Source organism: Lethenteron reissneri, chromosome 71, assembly GCF_015708825.2.
Source record: "Lethenteron reissneri isolate LAM-NWPU_2019-01 chromosome 71, ASM1570882v1, whole genome shotgun sequence".
NCBI classification, from domain to species: domain Eukaryota; kingdom Metazoa; phylum Chordata; class Hyperoartia; order Petromyzontiformes; family Petromyzontidae; genus Lethenteron; species Lethenteron reissneri.
Window position 1 is genome coordinate 3,112,762 of NC_083849.1, and position 23,665 is coordinate 3,136,426.

The 23,665-nt window shown below is 46.6% G+C and overlaps 1 protein-coding gene across 1 annotated transcript; it reads left to right on the forward strand.

Annotated features, from left to right (window-relative positions):
• Positions 1-2: 2 nt before the first annotated feature.
• Positions 3-22,572, forward strand: SWI5 (SWI5 homologous recombination repair protein; the record flags this gene model as incomplete). The annotated part of the gene is made up of 5 exons (XM_061580087.1): positions 3-49; positions 10,151-10,199; positions 11,107-11,228; positions 16,452-16,546; positions 19,585-22,572. Coding segments are annotated over 5 exons (378 nt in total), but the record flags the coding sequence as incomplete, so codon positions are not given.
• Positions 22,573-23,665: the final 1,093 nt, after the last annotated feature.

Below are 23,665 nucleotides of genomic sequence, written 5' to 3' on the forward strand. Positions count from 1 at the left end.
GCGGCGTGGGCTCCACGACGCCCGTGTGCAGACAGCGTCCGCTGAGGAGGCGAGCGAGTTGCTGTTTTTTATCTTAATTTGGTTAGATTTTTGTTGCTATTTCTTTCTTTTATTCCTGATGATGACGATTGCTTGTGTTGCAATCGAAACGTCGTAGTGTGCGATTTTTTAATTTATTATCTTATTCTTTTTACGTGACTTTAGCGAAAGAAACAAAGTTTGCAGTGTTTAACTTAGCTTCTTAAAATTAAATGTCTTTCTCTTTACGGCTTTCTTGGTAAAGTCACGTCGGTAAAAAATAAAATATAATTATTAGAAGTAATAATAGTAACAATGATTATTTTATTTAAATAAAAAGCTAATTAACGGAAGTAATAATAGTAATAATTATTTTTTTATTTAAATAAAAAGCTAATTAATGGAAGTAATAATAGTAATACTTATTATTTTATTTAAATAAAAAGCTAATTAATGGAAGTAATAATAGTAATACTTATTATTTTATTTAAATAAAAAGCTAATTAATGGAAGTAATAATAGTAATAATTATTATTTTATTTAAATAAAAATATAATTAATGGAAGTAATAATAGTGACGATTATTATTTTATTTAAATAAAAATATAATTAATGGAAGTAATAATAGTAATACTTATTATTTTATTTAAATAAAAATATCATTAATGGAAGTAATAAAAGTAACAATTATTATTTTATTTAAATAAAAATATAATTAATGGAAGTAATAAAAGTAACAATTATTATTTTATTTAAATAAAATATAATTAACGGAAGTAATAATAGTAATACTTATTATTTTATTTAAATGAAATATTAATGGAAGTAATAATAGTAATATTTTTTATTTTATTTAAATAAAAATATAATTAATAATAGTATTAATTTTTATTTTATTTATATTATGACTTCTATTAATTTTATTTTTTAATATATTATTTTCTTCTTTATACGTGACTTTAGCGAAAGAAACAAAGTTTGCAGTGTTTAACTTAGCTACTTAAAATTAAATGTTTTTCTCTTTACGGCTTTCTCGGTAAAGTCACGTAGGTAAAACATAAAAATATAATTATTAGAAGTAATAATAGTGATAATTATTATTTTATTTAAATAAAAATATAATTAACGGAAGTAATAAAAGTAACAATTATTATTTTATTTAAATAAAAAGCTAATTAATGGAAGTAATAATAGTAATAATTATTATTTTATTTAAATAAAAAGCTAATTAATGGAAGTAATAATAGTGATAATTATTATTTTATTTAAATAAAAATATAATTAATGGAAGTACAGTAATAATAGTAATAATTATTATTTTATTTAAATAAAAATATAATTAATAATAGTAATTTATTTTATTTTATTTCTATTATAACTTCTATTAATTTAATGTTTTACCTACGTGACTTTACCGAAAAAGCCTCAGAGTATGAATCATTGCAGTCACGAAAGCTTCAAATCTAAAATTAGATGTCTTTGTTTTTATGGATAGGGCTGGTGATAGAGTGGGGTAGGTGTTCATCTAGCAGTTTATCGACCATGGCTGGTGATGATGGGTTGAGGAGGTGTTCATCTAGTAGTTTATCGACCATGGCTGGTGATGATGGGTTGGGGTAGGTGTTCATCTAGTAGTTTATCGACCATGGCTGGTGATGATGGGTTGAGGGAGGTGCTCATCTAGTAGTTTATCGACCATGGCTGATGATGATGGGTTGAGGGAGGTGTCCATCTAGTAGTTTATCGACCATGGCTGATGATGATGGGTTGAGGGAGGTGTCCATCTAGTAGTTTATCGACCATGGTGGTGATGATGGGTTGAGGTAGGTGTCCATCTAGTAGTTTATCGACCATGGCTGGTGGTGATGATGGGTTGAGGTAGGTGTCCATCTAGTAGTTTATCGACCATGGCTGGTGATGATGATGGGTTGGGGTAGGTGTTCATCTAGTAGTTTATCGACCATGGCTGGTGATGATGATGGGTTGGGGGAGGTGTTCATCTAGTAGTTTATCGACCATGGCTGGTGATGATGGGTTGGGGGAGGTGTTCATCTAGTAGTTTATCGACCATGGCTGGTGATGATGGGTTGGGGGAGGTGTTCATCTAGTAGTTTATCGACCATGGCTGATGATGATGGGTTGGGGAGGTGTTCATCTAGTAGTTTATCGACCATGGCTGGTGGTGATGATGGGTTGAGGGAGGTGTTCATCTAGTAGTTTATCGACCATGGCTGGTGGTGATGTTGGGTTGAGGAGGTGATTATCTAGTAGTTTATCGACCATGGCTGGTGGTGATGTTGGGTTGAGGAGGTGATTATCTAGTAGTTTATCGACCATGGCTGGTGGTGATGGGTTGGGGGAGGTGTTCATCTAGTAGTTTATCGACCATGGCTGGTGATGATGATGATGGGTTAGGTGTTCATCTAGTAGTTTATCGACCATGGCTGGTGATGATGGGTTGGGGGAGGTGTTCATCTAGTAGTTTATCGACCATGGCTGGTGATGATGATGGGTTAGTGGAGGTGTTCATCAAGTAGTTTATCGACCATGGCTGGTGATGATGGGTTGGAGGAGGTGTTCATCTAGTAGTTTATCGACCATGGCTGGTGATGATGGGTTGGGGGAGGTGTTCATCTAGTAGTTTATCGACCATGGCTGGTGATGATGATGGGTTAGTGGAGGTGTTCATCAAGTAGTTTATCGACCATGGCTGGTGATGATGGGTTGGGGGAGGTGTTCATCTAGTAGTTTATCGACCATGGCTGATGATGATGGGTTGGTAGGTGTTCATCTAGTAGTTTATCGACCATGGCTGGTGGTGATGGGTGGGGGTAGGTGTTCATCTAGTAGTTTATCGACCATGGCTCGTGGTGATGGGTTGAGGAGGTGTTCATCTAGTAGTTTATCGACCATGGCTCGTGGTGATGGGTTGAGGGAGGTGTTCATCTAGTAGTTTATCGACCATGGCTGGTGATGATGGGTTGAGGAGGTGTTCATCTAGTAGTTTATCGACCATGGCTGGTGATGATGATGGGTTGGGGAGGTGTTCATCTAGTAGTTTATCGACCATGGCTGGTGATGATGGGTTGAGGGAGGTGCCCATCTAGTAGTTTATCGACCATGGCTGGTGATGATGGGTTGAGGAGGTGTTCATCTAGTAGTTTATCGACCATGGCTGGTGATGATGATGATGGGTTGAGGAGGTGTTCATCTAGTAGTTTATCGACCATGGCTGGTGATGATGGGTTGAGGAGGTGTTCATCTAGTAGTTTATCGACCATGGCTGGTGGTGATGGGTTGGGGTAGGTGTTCATCTAGTAGTTTATCGACCATGGCTGGTGATGATGATGATGGGTTGAGGAGGTGTTCATCTAGTAGTTTATCGACCATGGCTGGTGATGATGATGATGGGTTAAGTGTTCATCTAGTAGTTTATCGACCATGGCTGGTGGTGATGGGCTGGGGTAGGTGTTCATCTAGTAGTTTATCGACCATGGCTGGTGATGATGATGGGTTGGGGTAGGTGTTCATCTAGTAGTTTATCGACCATGGCTGGTGATGATGGGCTGGGGTAGGTGTTCATCTAGTAGTTTATCGACCATGGCTGGTGATGATGATGGGTTGGGGAGGTGCTCATCTAGTAGTTTATCGACCATGGCTGGTGGTGATGATGGGTTGGGGAGGTGCTCATCTAGTAGTTTATCGACCATGGCTGGTGGTGATGGGTTGAGGGAGGTGCTCATCTAGTAGTTTATCGACCATGGCTGGTGGTGATGGGTTGAGGGTGGTGTTCATCTAGTAGTTTATCGACCATGGCTGGTGGTGATGGGTTGAGGAGGTGTTCATCTAGTAGTTTATCGACCATGGCTGGTGGTGATGGGTTGAGGGAGGTGTTCATCTAGTAGTTTATCGACCATGGCTGGTGATGATGGGTTGAGGGAGGTGTTCATCTAGTAGTTTATCGACCATGGCTGGTGGTGATGGGTTGAGGAGGTGTCCATCTAGTAGTTTATCGACCATGGCTGGTGATGATGGGTTGAGGTAGGTGTCCATCTAGTAGTTTATCGACCATGGCTGGTGGTGATGGGTTGAGGAGGTGTCCATCTAGTAGTTTATCGACCAAGGCTGGTGGTGATGGGTTGAGGAGGTGTCCATCTAGTAGTTTATCGACCATGGCTGGTGATGATGGGTTGAGGAGGTGTCCATCTAGTAGTTTATCGACCATGGCTGGTGATGATGGGTTGAGGTAGGTGTTCATCTAGTAGTTTATCGACCATGGCTGGTGATGATGGGTTGAGGGAGATGTTCATCTAGTAGTTTATCGACCATGGCTGATGATGATGGGTTGAGGGAGGTGCTCATCTAGTAGTTTATCGACCATGGCTGGTGATGATGGGTTGAGGTAGGTGTTCATCTAGTAGTTTATCGACCATGGCTGGTGATGATGGGTTGAGGAGGTGTCCATCTAGTAGTTTATCGACCATGGCTGGTGATGATGGGTTGAGGTAGGTGTTCATCTAGTAGTTTATCGACCATGGCTGGTGATGATGGGTTGAGGTAGGTGTTCATCTAGTAGTTTATCGACCATGGCTGGTGATGATGGGTTGAGGGAGATGTTCATCTAGTAGTTTATCGACCATGGCTGATGATGATGGGTTGAGGGAGGTGCTCATCTAGTAGTTTATCGACCATGGCTGGTGATGATGGGTTGGGGGAGGTGTTCATCTAGTAGTTTATCGACCATGGCTGGTGATGATGATGGGTTGGGGGAGGTGTTCATCTAGTAGTTTATCGACCATGGCTGGTGATGATGGGTTGAGGGAGGTGTTCATCTAGTAGTTTATCGACCATGGCTGGTGATGATCATGGGTTGGGGGAGGTGTTCATCTAGTAGTTTATCGACCATGGCTGGTGATGATGGGTTGGGGGAGGTGTTCATCTAGTAGTTTATCGACCATGGCTGGTGATGATGGGTTGGGGTAGGTGTTCATCTATCAGTTTATCGACCATGGCTGGTGATGATGGGTTGGGGTAGGTGTTCATCTATCAGTTTATCGACCATGGCTGGTGATGATGGGTTGGGGTAGGTGTTCATCTAGTAGTTTATCGACCATGGCTGATGATGATGATGGGTTGGGGGAGGTGTTCATCTAGTAGTTTATCGACCATGGCTGGTGATGATGATGGGTTGGGGAGGTGTTCATCTAGTAGTTTATCGACCATGGCTGGTGATGATGATGATGGGTTGGGGGAGGTGTTCATCTAGTAGTTTATCGACCATGGCTGGTGATGATGATGATGGGTTGGGGGAGGTGTTCATCTAGTAGTTTATCGACCATGGCTGGTGATGATGATGGGTTGGTCAACCACGGCCACTTGAGTTTATTAAACTCGGGGTCTAGAAACGTTGTTAACGTCTCTAAAATCTCGCTAGATGGCACCACAACATCAGTCTCGAAACTACCATCATCATCACCACCAGCCATGGTCGATAAACTACTGGATGAAGGTCTTAGTCATCACCAGCCGTGGTCAATCTACTGCTGGATGAAGGTCTTAGTCATCACCAGCCGTGGTCGATCTACTGCTGGATGAAGGCCTTAGTCATCACCAGCCGTGGTCGATCTACAGCTGGATGAAGGCCTTAGTCATCACCAGCCGTGGTCGATCTACCGCTGGATGAAGGCCTTAGTCATCACCAGCCGTGGTCGATCTACAGCTGGATGAAGGCCTTAGTCATCACCAGCCGTGGTCGATCTACAGCTGGATGAAGGCCTTAGTCATCACCAGCCGTGGTCGATCTACAGCTGGATGAAGGCCTTAGTCATCACCAGCCGTGGTCGATCTACTGCTGGATGAAGGCCTTAGTCATCACCAGCCGTGGTCGATCTACCGCTGGATGAAGGCCTTAGTCATCACCAGCCGTGGTCGATCTACCGCTGGATGAAGGTCTTAGTCATCACCAGCCGTGGTCGATCTACCGCTGGATGAAGGTCTTAGTCATCACCAGCCGTGGTCAATCTACTGCTGGATGAAGGCCTTAGTCATCACCAGCCGTGGTCAATCTTCTGCTGGATGAAGGCCTTAGTCATCACCAGCCGTGGTCAATCTACTGCTGGATGAAGGCCTTAGTCATCACCAGCCGTGGTCAATCTACTGCTGGATGAAGGCCTTAGTCATCACCAGCCGTGGTCGATCTACTGCTGGATGAAGGCCTTAGTCATCACCAGCCGTGGTCGATCTACTGCTGGATGAAGGTCTTAGTCATCACCAGCCGTGGTCAATCTACTGCTGGATGAAGGCCTTAGTCATCACCAGCCGTGGTCGATCTACTGCTGGATGAAGGCCTTAGTCATCACCAGCCGTGGTCGATCTACCGCTGGATGAAGGTCTTAGTCATCACCAGCCGTGGTCGATCTACAGCTGGATGAAGGCCTTAGTCATCACCAGCCGTGGTCGATCTACCGCTGGATGAAGGCCTTAGTCATCACCAGCCGTGGTCGATCTACAGCTGGATGAAGGCCTTAGTCATCACCAGCCGTGGTCGATCTACAGCTGGATGAAGGCCTTAGTCATCACCAGCCGTGGTCGATCTACCGCTGGATGAAGGTCTTAGTCATCACCAGCCGTGGTCGATCTACAGCTGGATGAAGGCCTTAGTCATCACCAGCCGTGGTCGATCTACCGCTGGATGAAGGTCTTAGTCATCACCAGCCGTGGTCGATCTACCGCTGGATGAAGGCCTTAGTCATCACCAGCCGTGGTCGATCTACCGCTGGATGAAGGCCTTAGTCATCACCAGCCGTGGTCGATCTACAGCTGGATGAAGGCCTTAGTCATCACCAGCCGTGGTCGATCTACCGCTGGATGAAGGTCTTAGTCATCACCAGCCGTGGTCAATCTACTGCTGGATGAAGGCCTTAGTCATCACCAGCCGTGGTCAATCTTCTGCTGGATGAAGGTCTTAGTCATCACCAGCCGTGGTCAATCTACTGCTGGATGAAGGCCTTAGTCATCACCAGCCGTGGTCAATCTACTGCTGGATGAAGGCCTTAGTCATCACCAGCCGTGGTCGATCTACTGCTGGATGAAGGCCTTAGTCATCACCAGCCGTGGTCGATCTACTGCTGGATGAAGGTCTTAGTCATCACCAGCCGTGGTCAATCTACTGCTGGATGAAGGCCTTAGTCATCACCAGCCAGGATCAGTCCACATTTTGCTGCCCTGCATCCTGCCGAGTCAGGATATGGCACCTCCTCAACCCGCACCGAAAATTACGTGGAGCAGATGGAGATTAGTCCACGCACAGGTGTATTAGAAGATTGAGTGAGATGGAGCAGATGGAGATTAGTCCACACACAGGTGTATTAGAAGATTGAGTGAGATGGAGCAGATGGAGATTAGTCCACACACAGGTGTATTAGAAGATGGAGTGAGATGGAACAGATGGAGATTAGTCCACACACAGGTGTATTAGAAGATGGAGTGAGATGGAACAGATGGGGATTAGTCCACGCACAGGTGTATTAGAAGATGGAGTGAGATGGAACAGATTGATATTAGTACACACTCTGCGGTGGAACAGATGGAGATTATGAGACATCTTGCCTTTTGGCGTCATCTGGTCCAACACCAATGGAGACTAGGCTCTAAGGAAAGCTGTCTCGAGTGTGGACCAATCAACTTCAAGGACAGTGCATATCATCATCATCATCAGAGTTGCATTTTGACTGCTTGTGTTGTGGTTATTGCAAACATGATGACTTGTATAAAGGTGTCAGTTTTTGTACCAGTTGAAAGGGTAAAAACCTACTACTAGATGGAGATTAGTCTAAGCTTTTGTCCCAACGGAAGTGTGTAACAGATGGAGATTACATTTTGATTTAAAGCTTTCGTGACTGCAGGGATTCATTTTCTTGGTTCTTTCGGTAAAGTCACGTAGAAGGGAACTAATTAAATAATACAAATAGAAAATGATAAAAATAGAAAACAATAAAATAATACAAATATAAAAAAATATTGTTTTGTATTTTTTTATTTCACTTCTACGTGACTTTACCGAAAGAACCAAGAAGATGAAGATTCTTTTTATTATTATTATCATCAGAGTTGCTTCTTTTTCTTTGCTTTTTTGACTACTTGTGTTGTGGTTATTGCAAACATGATGCCTTGAATAAAGGTGTCAGTTTTGTACCAGTTTAAAAGGGTAAAAACCTACTACTATACGATGGAGATTAGTCTCTGCCTTTGCAATCCCTCCTGGCAGATGCAGGATACGACTCCCCGATGCCCACGGTAGGTGTGGAGCAGGGTGGAGATGAGTCCGCACTTTGCTGCTGTACCGCCTTCTATCCTGGCAGAACCAGGGATACGGCTCCTCGGATAGAATAATAATATAATAGTTAAATTTGTAACGCGCGCAAATTTGCAGACGTAGTGGCCGCAACTCAGAGGTGCGGAGCCAAGCTCAGAGTCGCTCGAAAGCACGTGGTTGTAGAGGTGAGTTTTTAAGTGTCTCTTGAAGGAGGCGATTGAGGTGATGCTGCGAATGTGCAGAGGGATGATATCGTTCCAGACTGTTGGGGCTGCCACCGAGAAGCGGCGCATAGATACGGTGACCATCCTGGATCTTAGTAGTAGGTTTTTACCCTTTTAAACTGGTACAAAACTGACACCTTTATTCAAGGCATCAGGTTTGCAATAACCACAACACAAGTAGTCAAAAAAGCAAACAAAAAGAAGCAACCCTGATAATGATAATGATATGCACTGTCCTTGAAGTTGATTGATCCACACCCGAGACGGCTTTCTTTAGAGCCTAGTCCCCATTGGTGTTGGACCAGATGACACCAGAAGGCGTACAACTCAAACACAGTGCAATATCAGAGTATTGAGAGCTCGGGGTAAGCATTAACACTATGAGACCTCCTTTACCAGTGGCAAAATATAGTAGTAGGTTTTTACCCTTTTAATCTGGTACAAAACTGACACCTTTATTCAAGGCATCAGGTTTGCAATAACCACAACACAAGTAGTCAAAAAAGCAAACAAAAAGAAGCAACTCTGATAATGATAATAATAATATACACTGTCCTTGAAGTTGATTGATCCACACCCGAGACGGCTTTCTTTAGAGCCTAGTCCCCATTGGTATCGAGAGGAGGTCGTGAGTAGGCGCGCTGCGCAGGCATCTGCCGTGCGCCGAGCTGCAAGTTGTCAATCATGAAGAGAGGTACGGGGCGGGCAGGCGGATGTGAAGGGGTCGTGGCAGAGGCAGGCGGTCTTGTACGTGACCCTACTGGCGATGGGTAGCCAGTGGAGGGCACGGAGTCAGGCGAGTCGAGACGGTGATGAGTGTGGGCAATGACGACGCGTGCCAGGAGGTTGTTTTGTAGTCTTTGAAGTTTCTTTAGGAGTGGAGTTTTCGCTCTGTGCGTGATTCACCAACCTAACGGGCAGCCGCGTGCAGCGGTCTTGTACGTGACCCTACTGGCGATGGGTAGCCAGTGGAGGGCACGGAGTCAGGCGAGCGAGTCGAGACGGTGATGAGTGTGGGCAATGACGACGCATGCCAGGAGGTTGTTTTGTAGTCTTTGAAGTTTCTTTAGGAGTGGAGTTTTCGCTCTGTGCGTGATTCACCAACCTAACGGGCAGCCGCGTGCAGCGGTCTTGTACGTGACCCTACTGGCGATGGGTAGCCAGTGGAGGGCACGGAGTCAGGCGAGCGAGTCGAGACGGTGATGAGTGTGGGCAATGACGACGCATGCCAGGAGGTTGTTTTGTAGTCTTTGAAGTTTCTTTAGGAGTGGAGTTTTCGCTCTGTGCGTGATTCACCAACCTAACGGGCAGCCGCGTGCAGCGGTCTTGTACGTGACCCTACTGGCGATGGGTAGCCAGTGGAGGGCACGGAGTCAGGCGAGCGAGTCGAGACGGTGATGAGTGTGGGCAATGACGACGCGTGCCAGGAGGTTGTTTTGTAGTCTTTGAAGGTTCTTTAGGAGTGAAGATTTCACCGCCCGTCTCTGCGTGACACACCAACCCTAACGGGCAGCCGCGTGCAGCGTAGCCGCCACCGCCGCTGTCCCGGCAAGTACGTGACGGTGCTGAATCTGGTTCCGTGTCGTTTTCTCAGGACCCCTCAAGGATTCTCCAAGAAACTCGGAGCCAAATTCAAGTCACCGGTTGAGTATTTTTAAATGCTTTATATTAAGTTCACTTGCTTGCTTGCTTGCGCGCTTACGACCGTGCAAATCTTTCGCTCGTTTTTTAACCCACTTCCCGTGATGCAATCGAGCTGACAATGTTCGTGACAAAAATTTCCAAAATTTTACACTTTTTAGGACAAAAATATAATATTTAGTTACCAATTGTTTAATGCTGCCAGACAATCATCTGACCCATAGGTGGCAGCCATCTCAAGCCAGAGGACGAGAGGACTCTAGCCGCCACGCATATAAAGGATTTATAGTGAAAAACTTTGTTTTTACGGGTACATTATTTATTTTTGTAACGCCACAAAGCACAACATTTATACAATTATCCCCCGCCCGCAAAAAACACACAAACGATGTGAATTACTCCATTGGTACCTCCGTTGCCAGTAGCAAAATGTGATAATTGGTTTTATACCCTTTTATCTGGCAACAAAACTGACACCTTTTTTACAAGGAGTCATGTTTGCATTGACCACAATACCTGCGGTCGGAATGAAAACAAAAACACACACAACTCTGATAATGTATGCACTGTCCTTGAAATTGATTGGTCCACACCCAAGACAGTTTTTCTTAGAGCCTAGTGGATTAGCATGTCAATGTAAGAGATTAGCACATCAATGTGAGAGATTAGCATGTCAATGTAGGAGATTAGCATGTCAATGTAAGAGAATAACATGTCAATGTGAGAGAATAACATATCAATGTAAGAGAATAACATGTCAATGTGAGAGAATAACATGTCAATGTAAGAGCTTGGCACGTCAACGAGCGCATCTCAACGCCCGTTTTTGTCGCCAGAAAAAGATGGGAACACCGAGTCTCACCGCCCGGTGCTCCTCGGTGGTTCGCTTCTCCTCCTCAATCTGGGCAGGTCCCCAGGGCGAAGGCGGCGGCGACGTGGCCAGGGGACGAGGAGTCCCTCCGCTGCGAGATGGACAACGTACGGGACCGTACCGCAGCCGTGGACCTGGAGATCGGGCAGCTCAAGGCGCAGTGAGTGGCTGGCGGGTGTGGCGGGGGTGAAGTTGGTGGCGGTGGTGGTGGTGGTGATGGTGATGGTGGTGCAGGTGGTGGTGGTGGTGGTGTTAATGTGGTGAGTGGTGGTGCAGGTGCCGGTGGTGTTACTGTGGTGAGTGGTGATGGTGGTGGTGTGGTGAGTGGTGATGGTGGTGCAGGTGGTGGTGTTAATGTGGTGAGTGGTGCAGGTGGTGGTGTTAATGTGGTGAGTGGTGGTGGTGGTGTTAATGTGGTGAGTGGTGATGGTGGTGCAGGTGGTGCAGGAGGTCGTGGGTTCGATCCCGACCCTGACGATTCCTGCTGCTGCTGCTGTAGATTTGAAGTCTGCGTCTCTCTCTCATCATCATCATCATCATGGTGGCTAGGATATGTTGACTACCTCGCCTGGTCTACAGGAGGTCGTGGGTTCGATCCCGACCCTGACAATGCCTGCTGCTGCTGTAGATTTGAAGTTTGCGTCTCTCTCTCTCCCCGTAGTCGCGTGAATTTTTCTCCAGGGTCCTCTGGGTTTATCCCCTCCACATTTAAAATCAGCGTCACGCTTTCAGAGTATTTACCTGCCCCTATTAATTTTTTCCACGTGACGACGACGACGATAATGATGATGAGCCGCTGGGTTCAGCTTCTATCATTTGTGATGGCAAAGGTGGCTTCTGACAAACGAGCGACACAGCAGATCAGTGAAGCCTTCTTTGGTTGATAATTGTTTTTTTACCCTTCTATCTGGCAACAAAACTGACACCTTTTTTTTTACGAGGAGTCATGTTTGCATAGACCACAATACCTGCGGTCGTAATGCAAACAAAAAACACAACTCTGATAATGTATGCACTGTCCTTGAAGTTGATTGGTCCACACCCCGAGACAGCTTTCCTTAGAGCCTAGTCTCACATGGTGTTGGACCAGATGACACCAAAAGGCTCAACTTCAAGGACAGTGCACATACATTATCAGAGTTGTGTTTTATTTGTGTCATCTGGTCCAACCCATGTGAGACTAGGCTCTAAGGAAAGCTGTCTCGGGTGTGGACCAATCAACATCAAGGACAGTGCATACATTATCAGAGTTGTGTTTTTTGTTTGCATTATGACTGCAGGTATTGTGGTCTATGCAAACATGACTCCTTGTAAAAAAAAGGTGTCAGTTTTGTTGCCAGATAAAAGGGTAACAAATCAATTATCATATTTTTTACTGGCAAATGAGGTTCCAATGGTGTAAATTCTTCTTATGTTTTTTCGGTAAAGTCACAAAAATAAAAATGAATAAAAGTAAAATAAAAATAAAATAAAAATCACGACGTTTCGGAGGCAACACAAGCTTCCGTCTTCAGGTGGAACCGTCACAGCACGATTGCTGTGGTTGTGGTTGTGGTATCACTTGATGCAGCTATCGTGCTGTGACTGTTCCACCTGAAGACGGAAGCTTGTGTTGCCTCCGAAACGTCGTGATTTTTATTTTATTTGTATTTTACTTTTATTCATTTTAATTAATGTTTTACCTACGTGACTTTACCGAAAAAACCTAAGAGTATGAATCCTTGCAGTCACGAAAGCTTCAAATCTAGAATCAGTGAAGCCTTTCCCGGTTAAAATTAAAAGTACAGAAGGGTTAACGACATTAACTGGCTCCACGGAAACCATCGTCAATTGAAATTATAATTGAACGAGTGTTTCCTAATCTGATTATCGATAATTTCCTATCATTCTTCTTGGTTCTTTCGGTAAAGTCATCACGTAGAAGGGAAGTAATAAAATAACAAAAATACAACATAATAAAATACAATTCTCACGACGTTTCGGCCACAACGCAAGCAGCCGTCCTCAGGTGAAGAACAGGGCTGTCGGAAAGACAGTGTCTGAATGAGACACCACCAAGCTTGGCAGCGTATATTTAAGCTGGGTTAGAGGAGGAATGCGCCTTGATAAAGAAATGTACATATCAACAGAGGAATTTAGAATGAATTTCGATGTAAAGCTTTCGTGACTGCAGGGATTCATCTTCTTGGTTCTTTCGGTAAAGTCACGTAGAAGGGAAATAATAAAATAATACAATTCTCACGACGTTTCGGCCACAACGCAAGCAGCCGTCCTCAGGTGAAGGCGCTCTTCCCCTTCCAACCCAGCTTAAATATACGCTGCCAAGCCTGGTGGTGTTTCATTCAGACGCTGTCTCCCCGACAGACCTGTTCTTCACCTGAGGACGGCTGCTTGCGTTGTGGCCGAAACGTCGTGAGAATTATTTTATTAAGTTTTATTTTTATTATTTTATTACTTCCCTTCTACGTGACTTTACCGAAAGAACCAAGAAGATGAATCCCTGCAGTCACGAAAGCTTTAAATCGAAATGTAATTATTTTATTATGTTTTATTTTTATTATTTCATTATCTCCCTTCTACGTGATGACTTTACCGAAAGAACCAACAAGATGAATCCCTGCTGCAGTCACGAAAGAAGCTTTAAAGGGAAATGAATCGTTAATCGAAAATTAATCGCCGGTAAGAAACAATGTGGACCTCCAGTGGCAGGGCGGATCGGTAAACGAAATGTTGTGGATCGATGGCATCTTAGTCAGTTACTCAGTCGGTGCGATGTCCTTAAGTAGTTTTACAATGCTACTTTGTTGTTGATGATGATGATGTTGTTGTTCTTGATGTTGTTGTTATTGTTCTTGTTGTTGTTGATGTTGTTTTTAATCTTGATGTTTTTGTTAATGTTGTTGATGTTGTTTTTGTTGATGTTGTTGTGGAGGTTGATGTTGTTGATATAGTGATGTTGATGTTTTTGTTGATGTTGTTGATGTTTTTGTTGATGTTGTTGAGGTTGTTGTTGATGTTGTTGAGGTTGTTGTTGATGTTTTTGTTGATGTTGTTGTTGAGGTTGTTGATGTTGTTGATGATGATGATGTTGTTGATGATGTTGTTGTTGTTGTTGATTATGTTGTTGATGTTGATGATGTTGATGTTGTTGATGTTGTTGTTGATGATGATGTTGTTGATGTTGTTGTTGATGTTGTTGATGATGTTGTTGTTGATGTTGTTGAGGTTGTTGATGTTGTTGTTGATGATGATGTTGTTGATGTTGATGTTGTTGATGTTGATGATGTTGTTGATGTTGTTGATGATGTTGATGATGTTGTTGATGTTGTTGTTGATGTTGTTGATGATGTTGATGTTGTTGATGTTGATGATGTTGTTGATGATGATGTTGATGATGTTGTTGATGTTGTTGTTGATGATGTTGATGATGTTGTTGTTGATGTTGTTGTTGATGATGTTTTTGTTGATGTTGTTGTTGATGTTGATGTTGTTGATGATGATGATGTTGATGATGATGTTGATGATGTTGTTGATGTTGATGATGTTGTTGTTGTTGATGTTGTTGATGTTGTTGATGATGTTGTTGATGATGTTGATGTTGTTGATGATGTTGATGGTGTTGTTGTTGATGATGTTGTTGATGTTGTTGTTTATGTTGTTAATGTTGTTGTTGAGGTTGTTGTGTTTGATGTTGTTGGTGATGTTGTTGTTGATGTTGTTGTTGATGTTGTTGATGTTGTTGATGATGTTGTTGATGTTGTTGATGTTGATGATGTTGTTGTTGATGTTGTTGATGTTGATGATGATGTTGATGATATTGTTGATGTTGTTGTTGATGTTGATGATGTTGTTGATGTTGTTGATGATGTTGTTGTTGTTGATGATGTTGATGATGTTGTTGATGTTGATGATGTTGTTGTAGATGTTGTTGTTGATGTTGTTGTAGATGTTGTTGATGTTGTTGATGATGTTGTTGTTGATGATGTTGTTGATGATGATGTGTTGTTGATGTTGTTGTAGATGTTGTTGTAGATGTTGTTGTAGATGTTGTTGATGATGTTGTTGATGATGATGTTGATGATGTTGTTGTTGATGATGTTTTGTTGTTGATGTTGTTGTTGTAGATGTAGATGTTGTTAGTGATGTTGTTGTAGATGTTGTTGTAGATGTTGTTGATGTTGTTGTTGATGTTGTTGTTGATGTTGTTGTAGATGTTGTTGTAGATGTTGTTGATGTTGTTGTAGATGTTGTTGTTGATGTTGTTGATGTTGATGTTGTTTTGTTGATGATGTTGATGATGTTGTTGATGATGATGATGTTGATGATGATGTTGATGATGTTGTTGTTGATATTGCTGTTGTTGATGATGTTGTTGATGTCGATGATGATGTTGATGATGTTGTTGATGATGATGTTGATGATGTTGTTGTTGTTGTTGTTGTTGATGATGTTGTTGATGATGATGTTTTGTTGTTGATGTTGTTGATGTTGTTGTAGTTGTTGTAGATGTTGTTGTAGATGTTGTTGATGTTGTTGATGATGTTGTTGATGTTGTTGTTTATGTTGTTAATGTTGTTGTTGAGGTTGTTGTGTTTGATGTTGTTGGTGATGTTGTTGTTGATGTTGTTGTAGATGTTGTTGATGTTGTTGATGATGTTGTTGATGATGTTGATGTTGTTGATGATGTTGATGGTGTTGTTGTTGATGATGTTGTTGATGATGATGTTTTGTTGTTGATGTTGTTGATGTTGTTGTAGTTGTTGTAGATGTTGTTGTAGATGTTGTTGATGTTGTTGATGATGTTGTTGATGATGATGTTTTGTTGTTGATGTTGTTGATGATGTTGTTGTAGATGTTGTTGATGTTGTTGTTGTTGATGTTGTAGATGTTGTTGTAGATGTTGTTGATGTTGTTGTAGATGTTGTTGTTGATGTTGTTGACGTTGATGTTGTTTTGTTGATGATGTTGATGATGTTGTTGATGATGATGTTGATGATGATGTTGATGATGTTGTTGTTGATATTGCTGTTGTTGATGATGTTGTTGATGTCGATGATGATGTTGATGTCGATGATGATGTTGATGATGTTGTTGATGATGATGTTGATGATGTTGTTGTTGATATTGCTGTTGTTGTTGATGTTGATGTTGTTGTTGTTGATGTTGTTGTTGATGTTGATGTTGATGATGTTGATGATGTTGATGTTGATGATGTTGTTGATGATGATGTTGATGATGATGTTGATGATGATGTTGATGTTGTTGTTTTTGTTGTTGTTGATGTTGATGATGTTGTTGATGTTGTTGTTGATGTTGATGATGTTGATGATGTTGTTGATGTTGATGATGTTGTTGATGTTGTTGTTGTGCGCGTGCTGCACAGAGGCTGCAGTCTAGACGAGTTGGATGTCCACATCCGCAAGTTGCACGACTACAATGAGCTGAAGGACGCGGCGCAGAGCCTGCTGGGTCAGCTGGGTGAGTGCACTACCGCCCTGCACTACCGCGTCACACTACTGCTCTGCACTACCGCGCTGCACTACTAGCACCATGTGATACTAGCACACCCTGCACTACCGCCCTGCACTACCGCCCTGCACTACCGCCCTGCACTACCGCACTGCACTACCGCTCTGCACTACCGCCCTGCACTACCGCCCTGCACTACCGCCCTGCACTACCGCCCTGCACTACCGCGCTGCACTACCGCGCTGCACTACCGCGCTGCACTACCGCCCTGCACTACTGCTCTGCACTACCACGCTGCACTACTAGCACCATGTGATACTAGCACACCCTGCACTACCGCCCTGCACTACCGCCCTGCACTACCGCACTGCACTACCGCCCTGCACTACCGCCCTGCACTACCGCACTGCACTACCGCACTGCACTACCGCTCTGCACTACCGCACTGCACTACCGCTCCGCGCTACTAGCGCCGTGTGATACTAGCACACGCCGCACTACCGCTCTGCACTACCGCTCTGCACTACTAGCACCGTGTGATACTACCACACACCGCACTACCACGCCGCACTACCGCCCTGCACTACCACGCCGCACTACCGCCCTGCACTACCACGCTGCACTACCGCGCTGCACTACCACGCTGCACTACCGCGCTGCACTACCACGCTGCACTACCGCGCTGCACTACCACGCTGCACTACCACGCTGCACTACCGTGCTGCACTACCACGCTGCACTACTAGCACCGTGTGATACTAGCACACGCTGCACTACCACGGTGAAACTAACACAAGCTGCACTACCGCTCTGCACTACCACGGTGAAACTAACGCACTGCTCTACACGCTGTGATGCTAACACACTGCACCACGACCACTAACTGCACAGTGCCACTGCCACTGTACCACCACTACCACACTACCGCACGCCAAAGACAAAGATCCCCCGTGTAGCCTCAACAGACTGTAGGGGCAAGTGCTGTTAGCGAGTAGCGCCTGTGAAGGCTACCGGCACGGTGGCACACGAGGGGGTGGGTGGTGAGCACCAATCCCGGCCGCCTTTGTCTCCCCAGTGCTGGCGATGTTTGCTACGCACAGACACCACCGTTCATTCACACATGTCCACCTCTCTCTCTGTGTCTCTCTCCTGATCCTCACCCTCCTGTTGGCTCCACCTACACCACCACCACCACCTACACCACCACCACCACCTACACCACCACCACCACCTACACCACCACCTACACCACCACCACCTACACCACCACCACCTACACCACCACCACCATCTACACCACCTACACCATTACCACCTACACCACCACCTACACCACCACCACCTACACCACCACCACCACCTACACCACCACCACCACCTACACCACCACCTACACCACCACCTACACCACCACCACCACCTACACCACCACCACCACCTACACCACCACCTACACCACCACCTACACCACCACCTACACCACCACCACCTACACCACCACCACCTTCACCACCACCACCTTCACCACCACCACCACCTACACCACCACCTACACCACCACTACCACCTACACTACCACCACCACCACCTACACCACCTACACCACCATCTACACCACCACCTACACCACCTACACCACCTACACCACCACCTACACCACCACCACCTACACCACCACCTACACCACCACCACCACCACCTACACCACCACCACCTACACCACCACCACCTACACCACCACCACCTACACCACCACCACCTTCACCACCACCACCACCTACACCACCACCTACACCATTACCACCTACACCACCACCACCTACACCACCGCCACCTACACCACCGCCACCTACACCACCACCACCTACACCACCACCACCTACACCACCACCACCACCTTCACCACCACCACCACCTACACCACCACCTACACCACCACTACCACCTACACTACCACCACCACCACCTACACCACCTACACCACCACCTACACCACCACCACCTACACCACCACCACCTACACCACCACCTACACCACCACCACCACCACCTACACCACCACCACCTACACCACCACCACCTACACCACCACCACCTTCACCACCACCACCACCTACACCACCACCTACACCATTACCACCTACACCATTACCACCTACACCACCATCTACACCACCACCACCTACACCACCTACACCACCTACACCACCACCTACACCACCACCTACACCACCACCTACACCACCACCACCTACACCACCTACACCACCTACACCACCACCTTACACCACCACCACCTACACCACCTACACCACCTACACCACCACCTTACACCACCACCACCTACACCACCTACACCACCTACACCACCACCTTACACCACCACCACCTACACCACCTACACCACCTACACCATTACCACCTACACTACCTACACCACCACCACCTACACCACCTACACCACCACCACCTACACCATTACCACCTACACCATCTACACCACCACCACCTACACCACCTACACCACCACCACCTACACCATTACCACCTACACCACCATCTACACCACCACCACCTACACCACCACCACCTACACCACCACCACCTACACCATTACCACCACCATCTACACCACCTACACCATTACCACCACTACCTACACCACCACCTACACCACCACCACCTACACCACCACCACCAACCACCTACACCACCATCTACACCACCACCACCTACACCATTACCTACACCACCACCACCACCCACACCACCACCACCTACACCATTACCACCTACACCACCACCACCCACACCACCACCACCTACACCATTACCACCTACACCACCACCACCCACACCACCACCACCCACACCACCACCACCTACACCACCACCACCTACACCACCACCACCTACAACACCACCACCTACACCACCACCACCCACACCACCACCACCCACACCACCACCACCTACACCACCACCACCTACACCACCACCACCTACACCACCACCACCACCGCCACGGGTGGTCGTGACCCGTGTAGCCGTCCTTCGTGGCATCACAACCCGCGACCTCTACGGCAACTACGGACTCGACGTGGAGGACTGACCGCCGCCACCACCACCGCGACCCCGTCACCGCCGTCACCACCGTCACCACCGCCACCACCGTCGCCACCACCACCGTCACCACCACCACCACCGTCACCGCCGCCACCGTCACCACCACCGTCATCACCGTCACCACCGCCACCACCGTCATCACCGTCACCACCACCATCACCGTCGCCACCACCACCGTCACCGCCACTGTCACCACCGTCACCGCCATCACCGTCACCACCGTCACCACCGCCACCACCGTCATCACCGTCACCACCGCCGTCACCACCGCCACCACCATCACCACCGTCACCACCGTCACCGCCGTCGTCATCAGCAGCGGCCGTGCTCAATCCGCTGCTGGATGAGTGCCGCAGCCGTGTCGGCGTTTTGGTTTCGTTCGCAAAGTTGGCGGCAGCGGAGGAAGAGGCGGGAGGCAAGTTGCGGTGGTGACGCTTCGACCGAGGCGTGGCCTGGGTTCGATCCCCGCTCTCTCGGTGTGGAGTTTGTGTGTTCTACTCCTGTTCTAGAGTGGAGTTTGTGTGTTCTACTCCTGTTCTAGAGTGGAGTTTGTGTGTTCTACTCCTGTTCTAGAGTGGAGTTTGTGTGTTCTACTGCTGTTCTACAGAGTGAGTGGAGTTTGTGTGTTCTACCCCTGTTCTAGAGTGGAGTTTGTGTGATCTACTCCTGTTCTACAGAGAGTGCAGTTTGTGTGTTCTACCCCTGTTCTACAGAGAGAGTGAGTGGAGTTTGTGTGATCTACCCCTGTTCTACAGAGTGAGTGAGTGGAGTTTGTGTGATCTACCCCTGTTCTACAGAGTGCGTGAGTGGAGTTTGTGTGTTCTACCCATGTTCTACAGAGTGAGTGAGTGGAGTTTGTGTGTTCTACCCATGTTCTACAGAGTGAGTGAGTGGAGTTTGTGTGATCTACCCCTGTTCTACAGAGTGAGTGAGTGGAGTTTGTGTGATCTACCCCTGTTCTACAGAGTGAGTGAGTGGAGTTTGTGTGTTCTACCCCTGTTCTACAGAGTGAGTGAGTGGAGTTTGTGTGTTCTACCCCTGTTCTACAGAGTGAGTGAGTGGAGTTTGTGTGATCTACCCCTGTTCTACAGAGTGAGTGAGTGGACTTTGTGTGTTCTACCCATGTTCTACAGAGTGAGTGAGTGGAGTTTGTGTGTTCTACCCATGTTCTACAGAGTGAGTGAGTGGAGTTTGTGTGATCTACCCCTGTTCTACAGAGTGAGTGAGTGGAGTTTGTGTGTTCTACCCATGTTCTACAGAGTGCGTGAGTGGAGTTTGTGTGTTCTACTCCTGTTCTACAGAGTGAGTGAGTGGAGTTTGTGTGATCTACCCCTGTTCTACAGAGTGAGTGAGTGGAGTTTGTGTGTTCTACCCCTGTTCTACAGAGTGAGTGAGTGGAGTTTGTGTGATCTACCCCTGTTCTACAGAGAGAGTGAGTGGAGTGTGTGTAATCTACCCCTGTTCTACAGAGTGAGTGAGTGGAGTTTGTGTGTTCTACCCCCTGTTCTACAGAGTGAGTGAGTGGAGTGTGTGTGATCTCCACCTGTTCTACAGAGTGAGTGAGTGGAGTTTGTGTGATCTCCCCCTGTTCTACAGAGTGAGTGAGTGGAGTTTGTGTGATCTACCCCTGTTCTACAGAGTGAGTGAGTGGAGTTTGTGTTCTACCCCTGTTCTACAGAGTGAGTGAGTGGAGTGTGTGTGATCTACTCCTGTTCTACAGAGTGAGTGAGTGGAGTTTGTGTGATCTCCCCCTGTTCTACAGAGTGAGTGAGTGGAGTGTGTGTGATCTCCCCCTGTTCTACAGAGTGAGTGAGTGGAGTTTGTGTGATCTCCCCCTGTTCTACAGAGTGAGTGAGTGGAGTTTGTGTGATCTACCCCTGTTCTACAGAGTGAGTGAGTGGAGTGTGTGTGATCTACTCCTGTTCTACAGAGTGAGTGAGTGGAGTGTGTGTGATCTCCACCTGTTCTACAGAGTGAGTGAGTGGAGTTTGTGTGATCTACCCCTGTTCTACAGAGAGAGTGAGTGGAGTGTGTGTGATCTACCCCTGTTCTACAGAGTGAGTGAGTGGAGTTTGTGTGATCTACCCCTGTTCTACAGAGTGAGTGAGTGGAGTTTGTGTGTTCTACCCCTGTTCTACAGAGTGAGTGAGTGGAGTTTGTGTGTTCTACTCCTGTTCTACAGAGTGAGTGAGTGGGTGGGTAGGTGGGTGAGTGGGTAGGAGGTACAGCTGGTGCATTTGCCAGCTCATCGTAGTCAAGTCAACCCCATGGCACCTGCTGGGTCTGTCCCGTGACCTCCTCCTGCACCTAGCCTGGCACAGCAGTCGACACACGGCACCTGCTGGGTCTGTCCCATGACGACCTCCTGCACCTAGCCTGGCACAGCAGTCGACCCATGGCACCTGGTGTAGCGGTGTGTAGTAGTGAACATCGCCACTGGGGAGACAAAGGCGGTCAGGCGTGGTGCTGACCACCCACCCCCTCGTGTGCCACAGTGCCGGTAGCCTTAGTAGGCGCTACTCGCTAACAGCACTTGCCCGTACAGCCTGTTAGAGGCTACACGGGGGTTATCTCTGGGTGAGTTAATGAAGGGATGTGTGAGTGGGTGGGTGGGTGTATGAATGGGTGTGAGTGGGTGGGTGGGTGTGTGAGTGGGTGTGTGTGAGTGAGTGAGTGTATGAGTGGGTGTGTGAGTGGATGTGTGGATGAGTGGGTGAATATGTGGGTGTGTGAGTGGATGTGTGGGTGAGTGGGTGAATATGTAGGTATGTGAGTGAGTGAGGTGAGTGGGTGTGTGAGTGAGTGAGTGATTGAGTGGGTGAGTGGGTGTGTGAGTGAGTGTGTGTGGGTGAGTGTGGGTGAGTGTGTGAGTGAGTGGATTTGCCGACAATAAAAGCCATGAAACTCTCCGTCAGATTCATTTCAGTCTTTCAGTCGGCCCTGGCCGATGTGTGGACTTTTAAACAATTTTTCGTGTAATTTTACCAGGTAAGCCCCTCCCCCCCCCCCCCTCACTGAGCTATATTCCAGAAGCGAGCTGGGCTATCACAAGTGATAATTGCACGAAGTGGCTTGTCGTCGTCATCATCACGTGGACATTTTATAGCAGCGGCCAAACACTCTGAGCGCGCGTTTCTAAATGTGGAACGGAGAGCCGGAGGGCCCGGATAGAAGTCCACGCGACCACGGGGAGAGAGAGACATGTAGACAGGTCAACTTCAAATCTACAGCAGCAGGCGTCTGGATTGAACTCACGACCTCCTGTAGACCAGGCGAGGTAGTCAACATCTCCTAGCCACCGTGGTGATGATGAGAGAGACACACGCAGACTCCAAATATACAGCAGCAGCAGCAGGCATCGTCAGGGTCGGGATTGAACCCACGACCTCCTGTATACCAGGCGAGGTAGTCAACATCTCCTAGCCACTGTGATGAGAGACACGCAAACTCCAAATCTGCAGCAGGCCTCGGGATTGAACCCACGACCTCCTGTAGACCAGGCAAGGTAGTCAACATCTCTTAGCCACCGTGATGATGAGAGAGAGAGACACAAACTCCAAATCTACAGCAGCAGGCCTCGGGATTGAACCCACGACCTCCTGTATACCAGGCGAGGTAGTCAACATCTAGCTACCGTGATGATGAGAGAGAGACACGCAAACTCCAAATCTACAGCAGCAGGACTCGGGATTGAACACACGACCTCCTGTATACCAGGCGAGGTAGTCAACATCTCCTAGCCACCGTGATGATGAGAGAGAGAGACACAAACTCCAAATCTACAGCAGCAGGCGTCTGGATTGAACCCACGACCTCCTGTAGACCAGGCGAGGTAGTCAACATCTCCTAGCCACCGTGATGATGATGATGATGAGAGAGACACACGCAGACTCCAAATATACAGCAGCAGCAGCAGGCATCGTCAGGGTCGGGATCGAACCCACGACCTCCTGTAGACCAGGCGAGGTAGTCAACATCTCCTAGCTACCGTGATGATGAGAG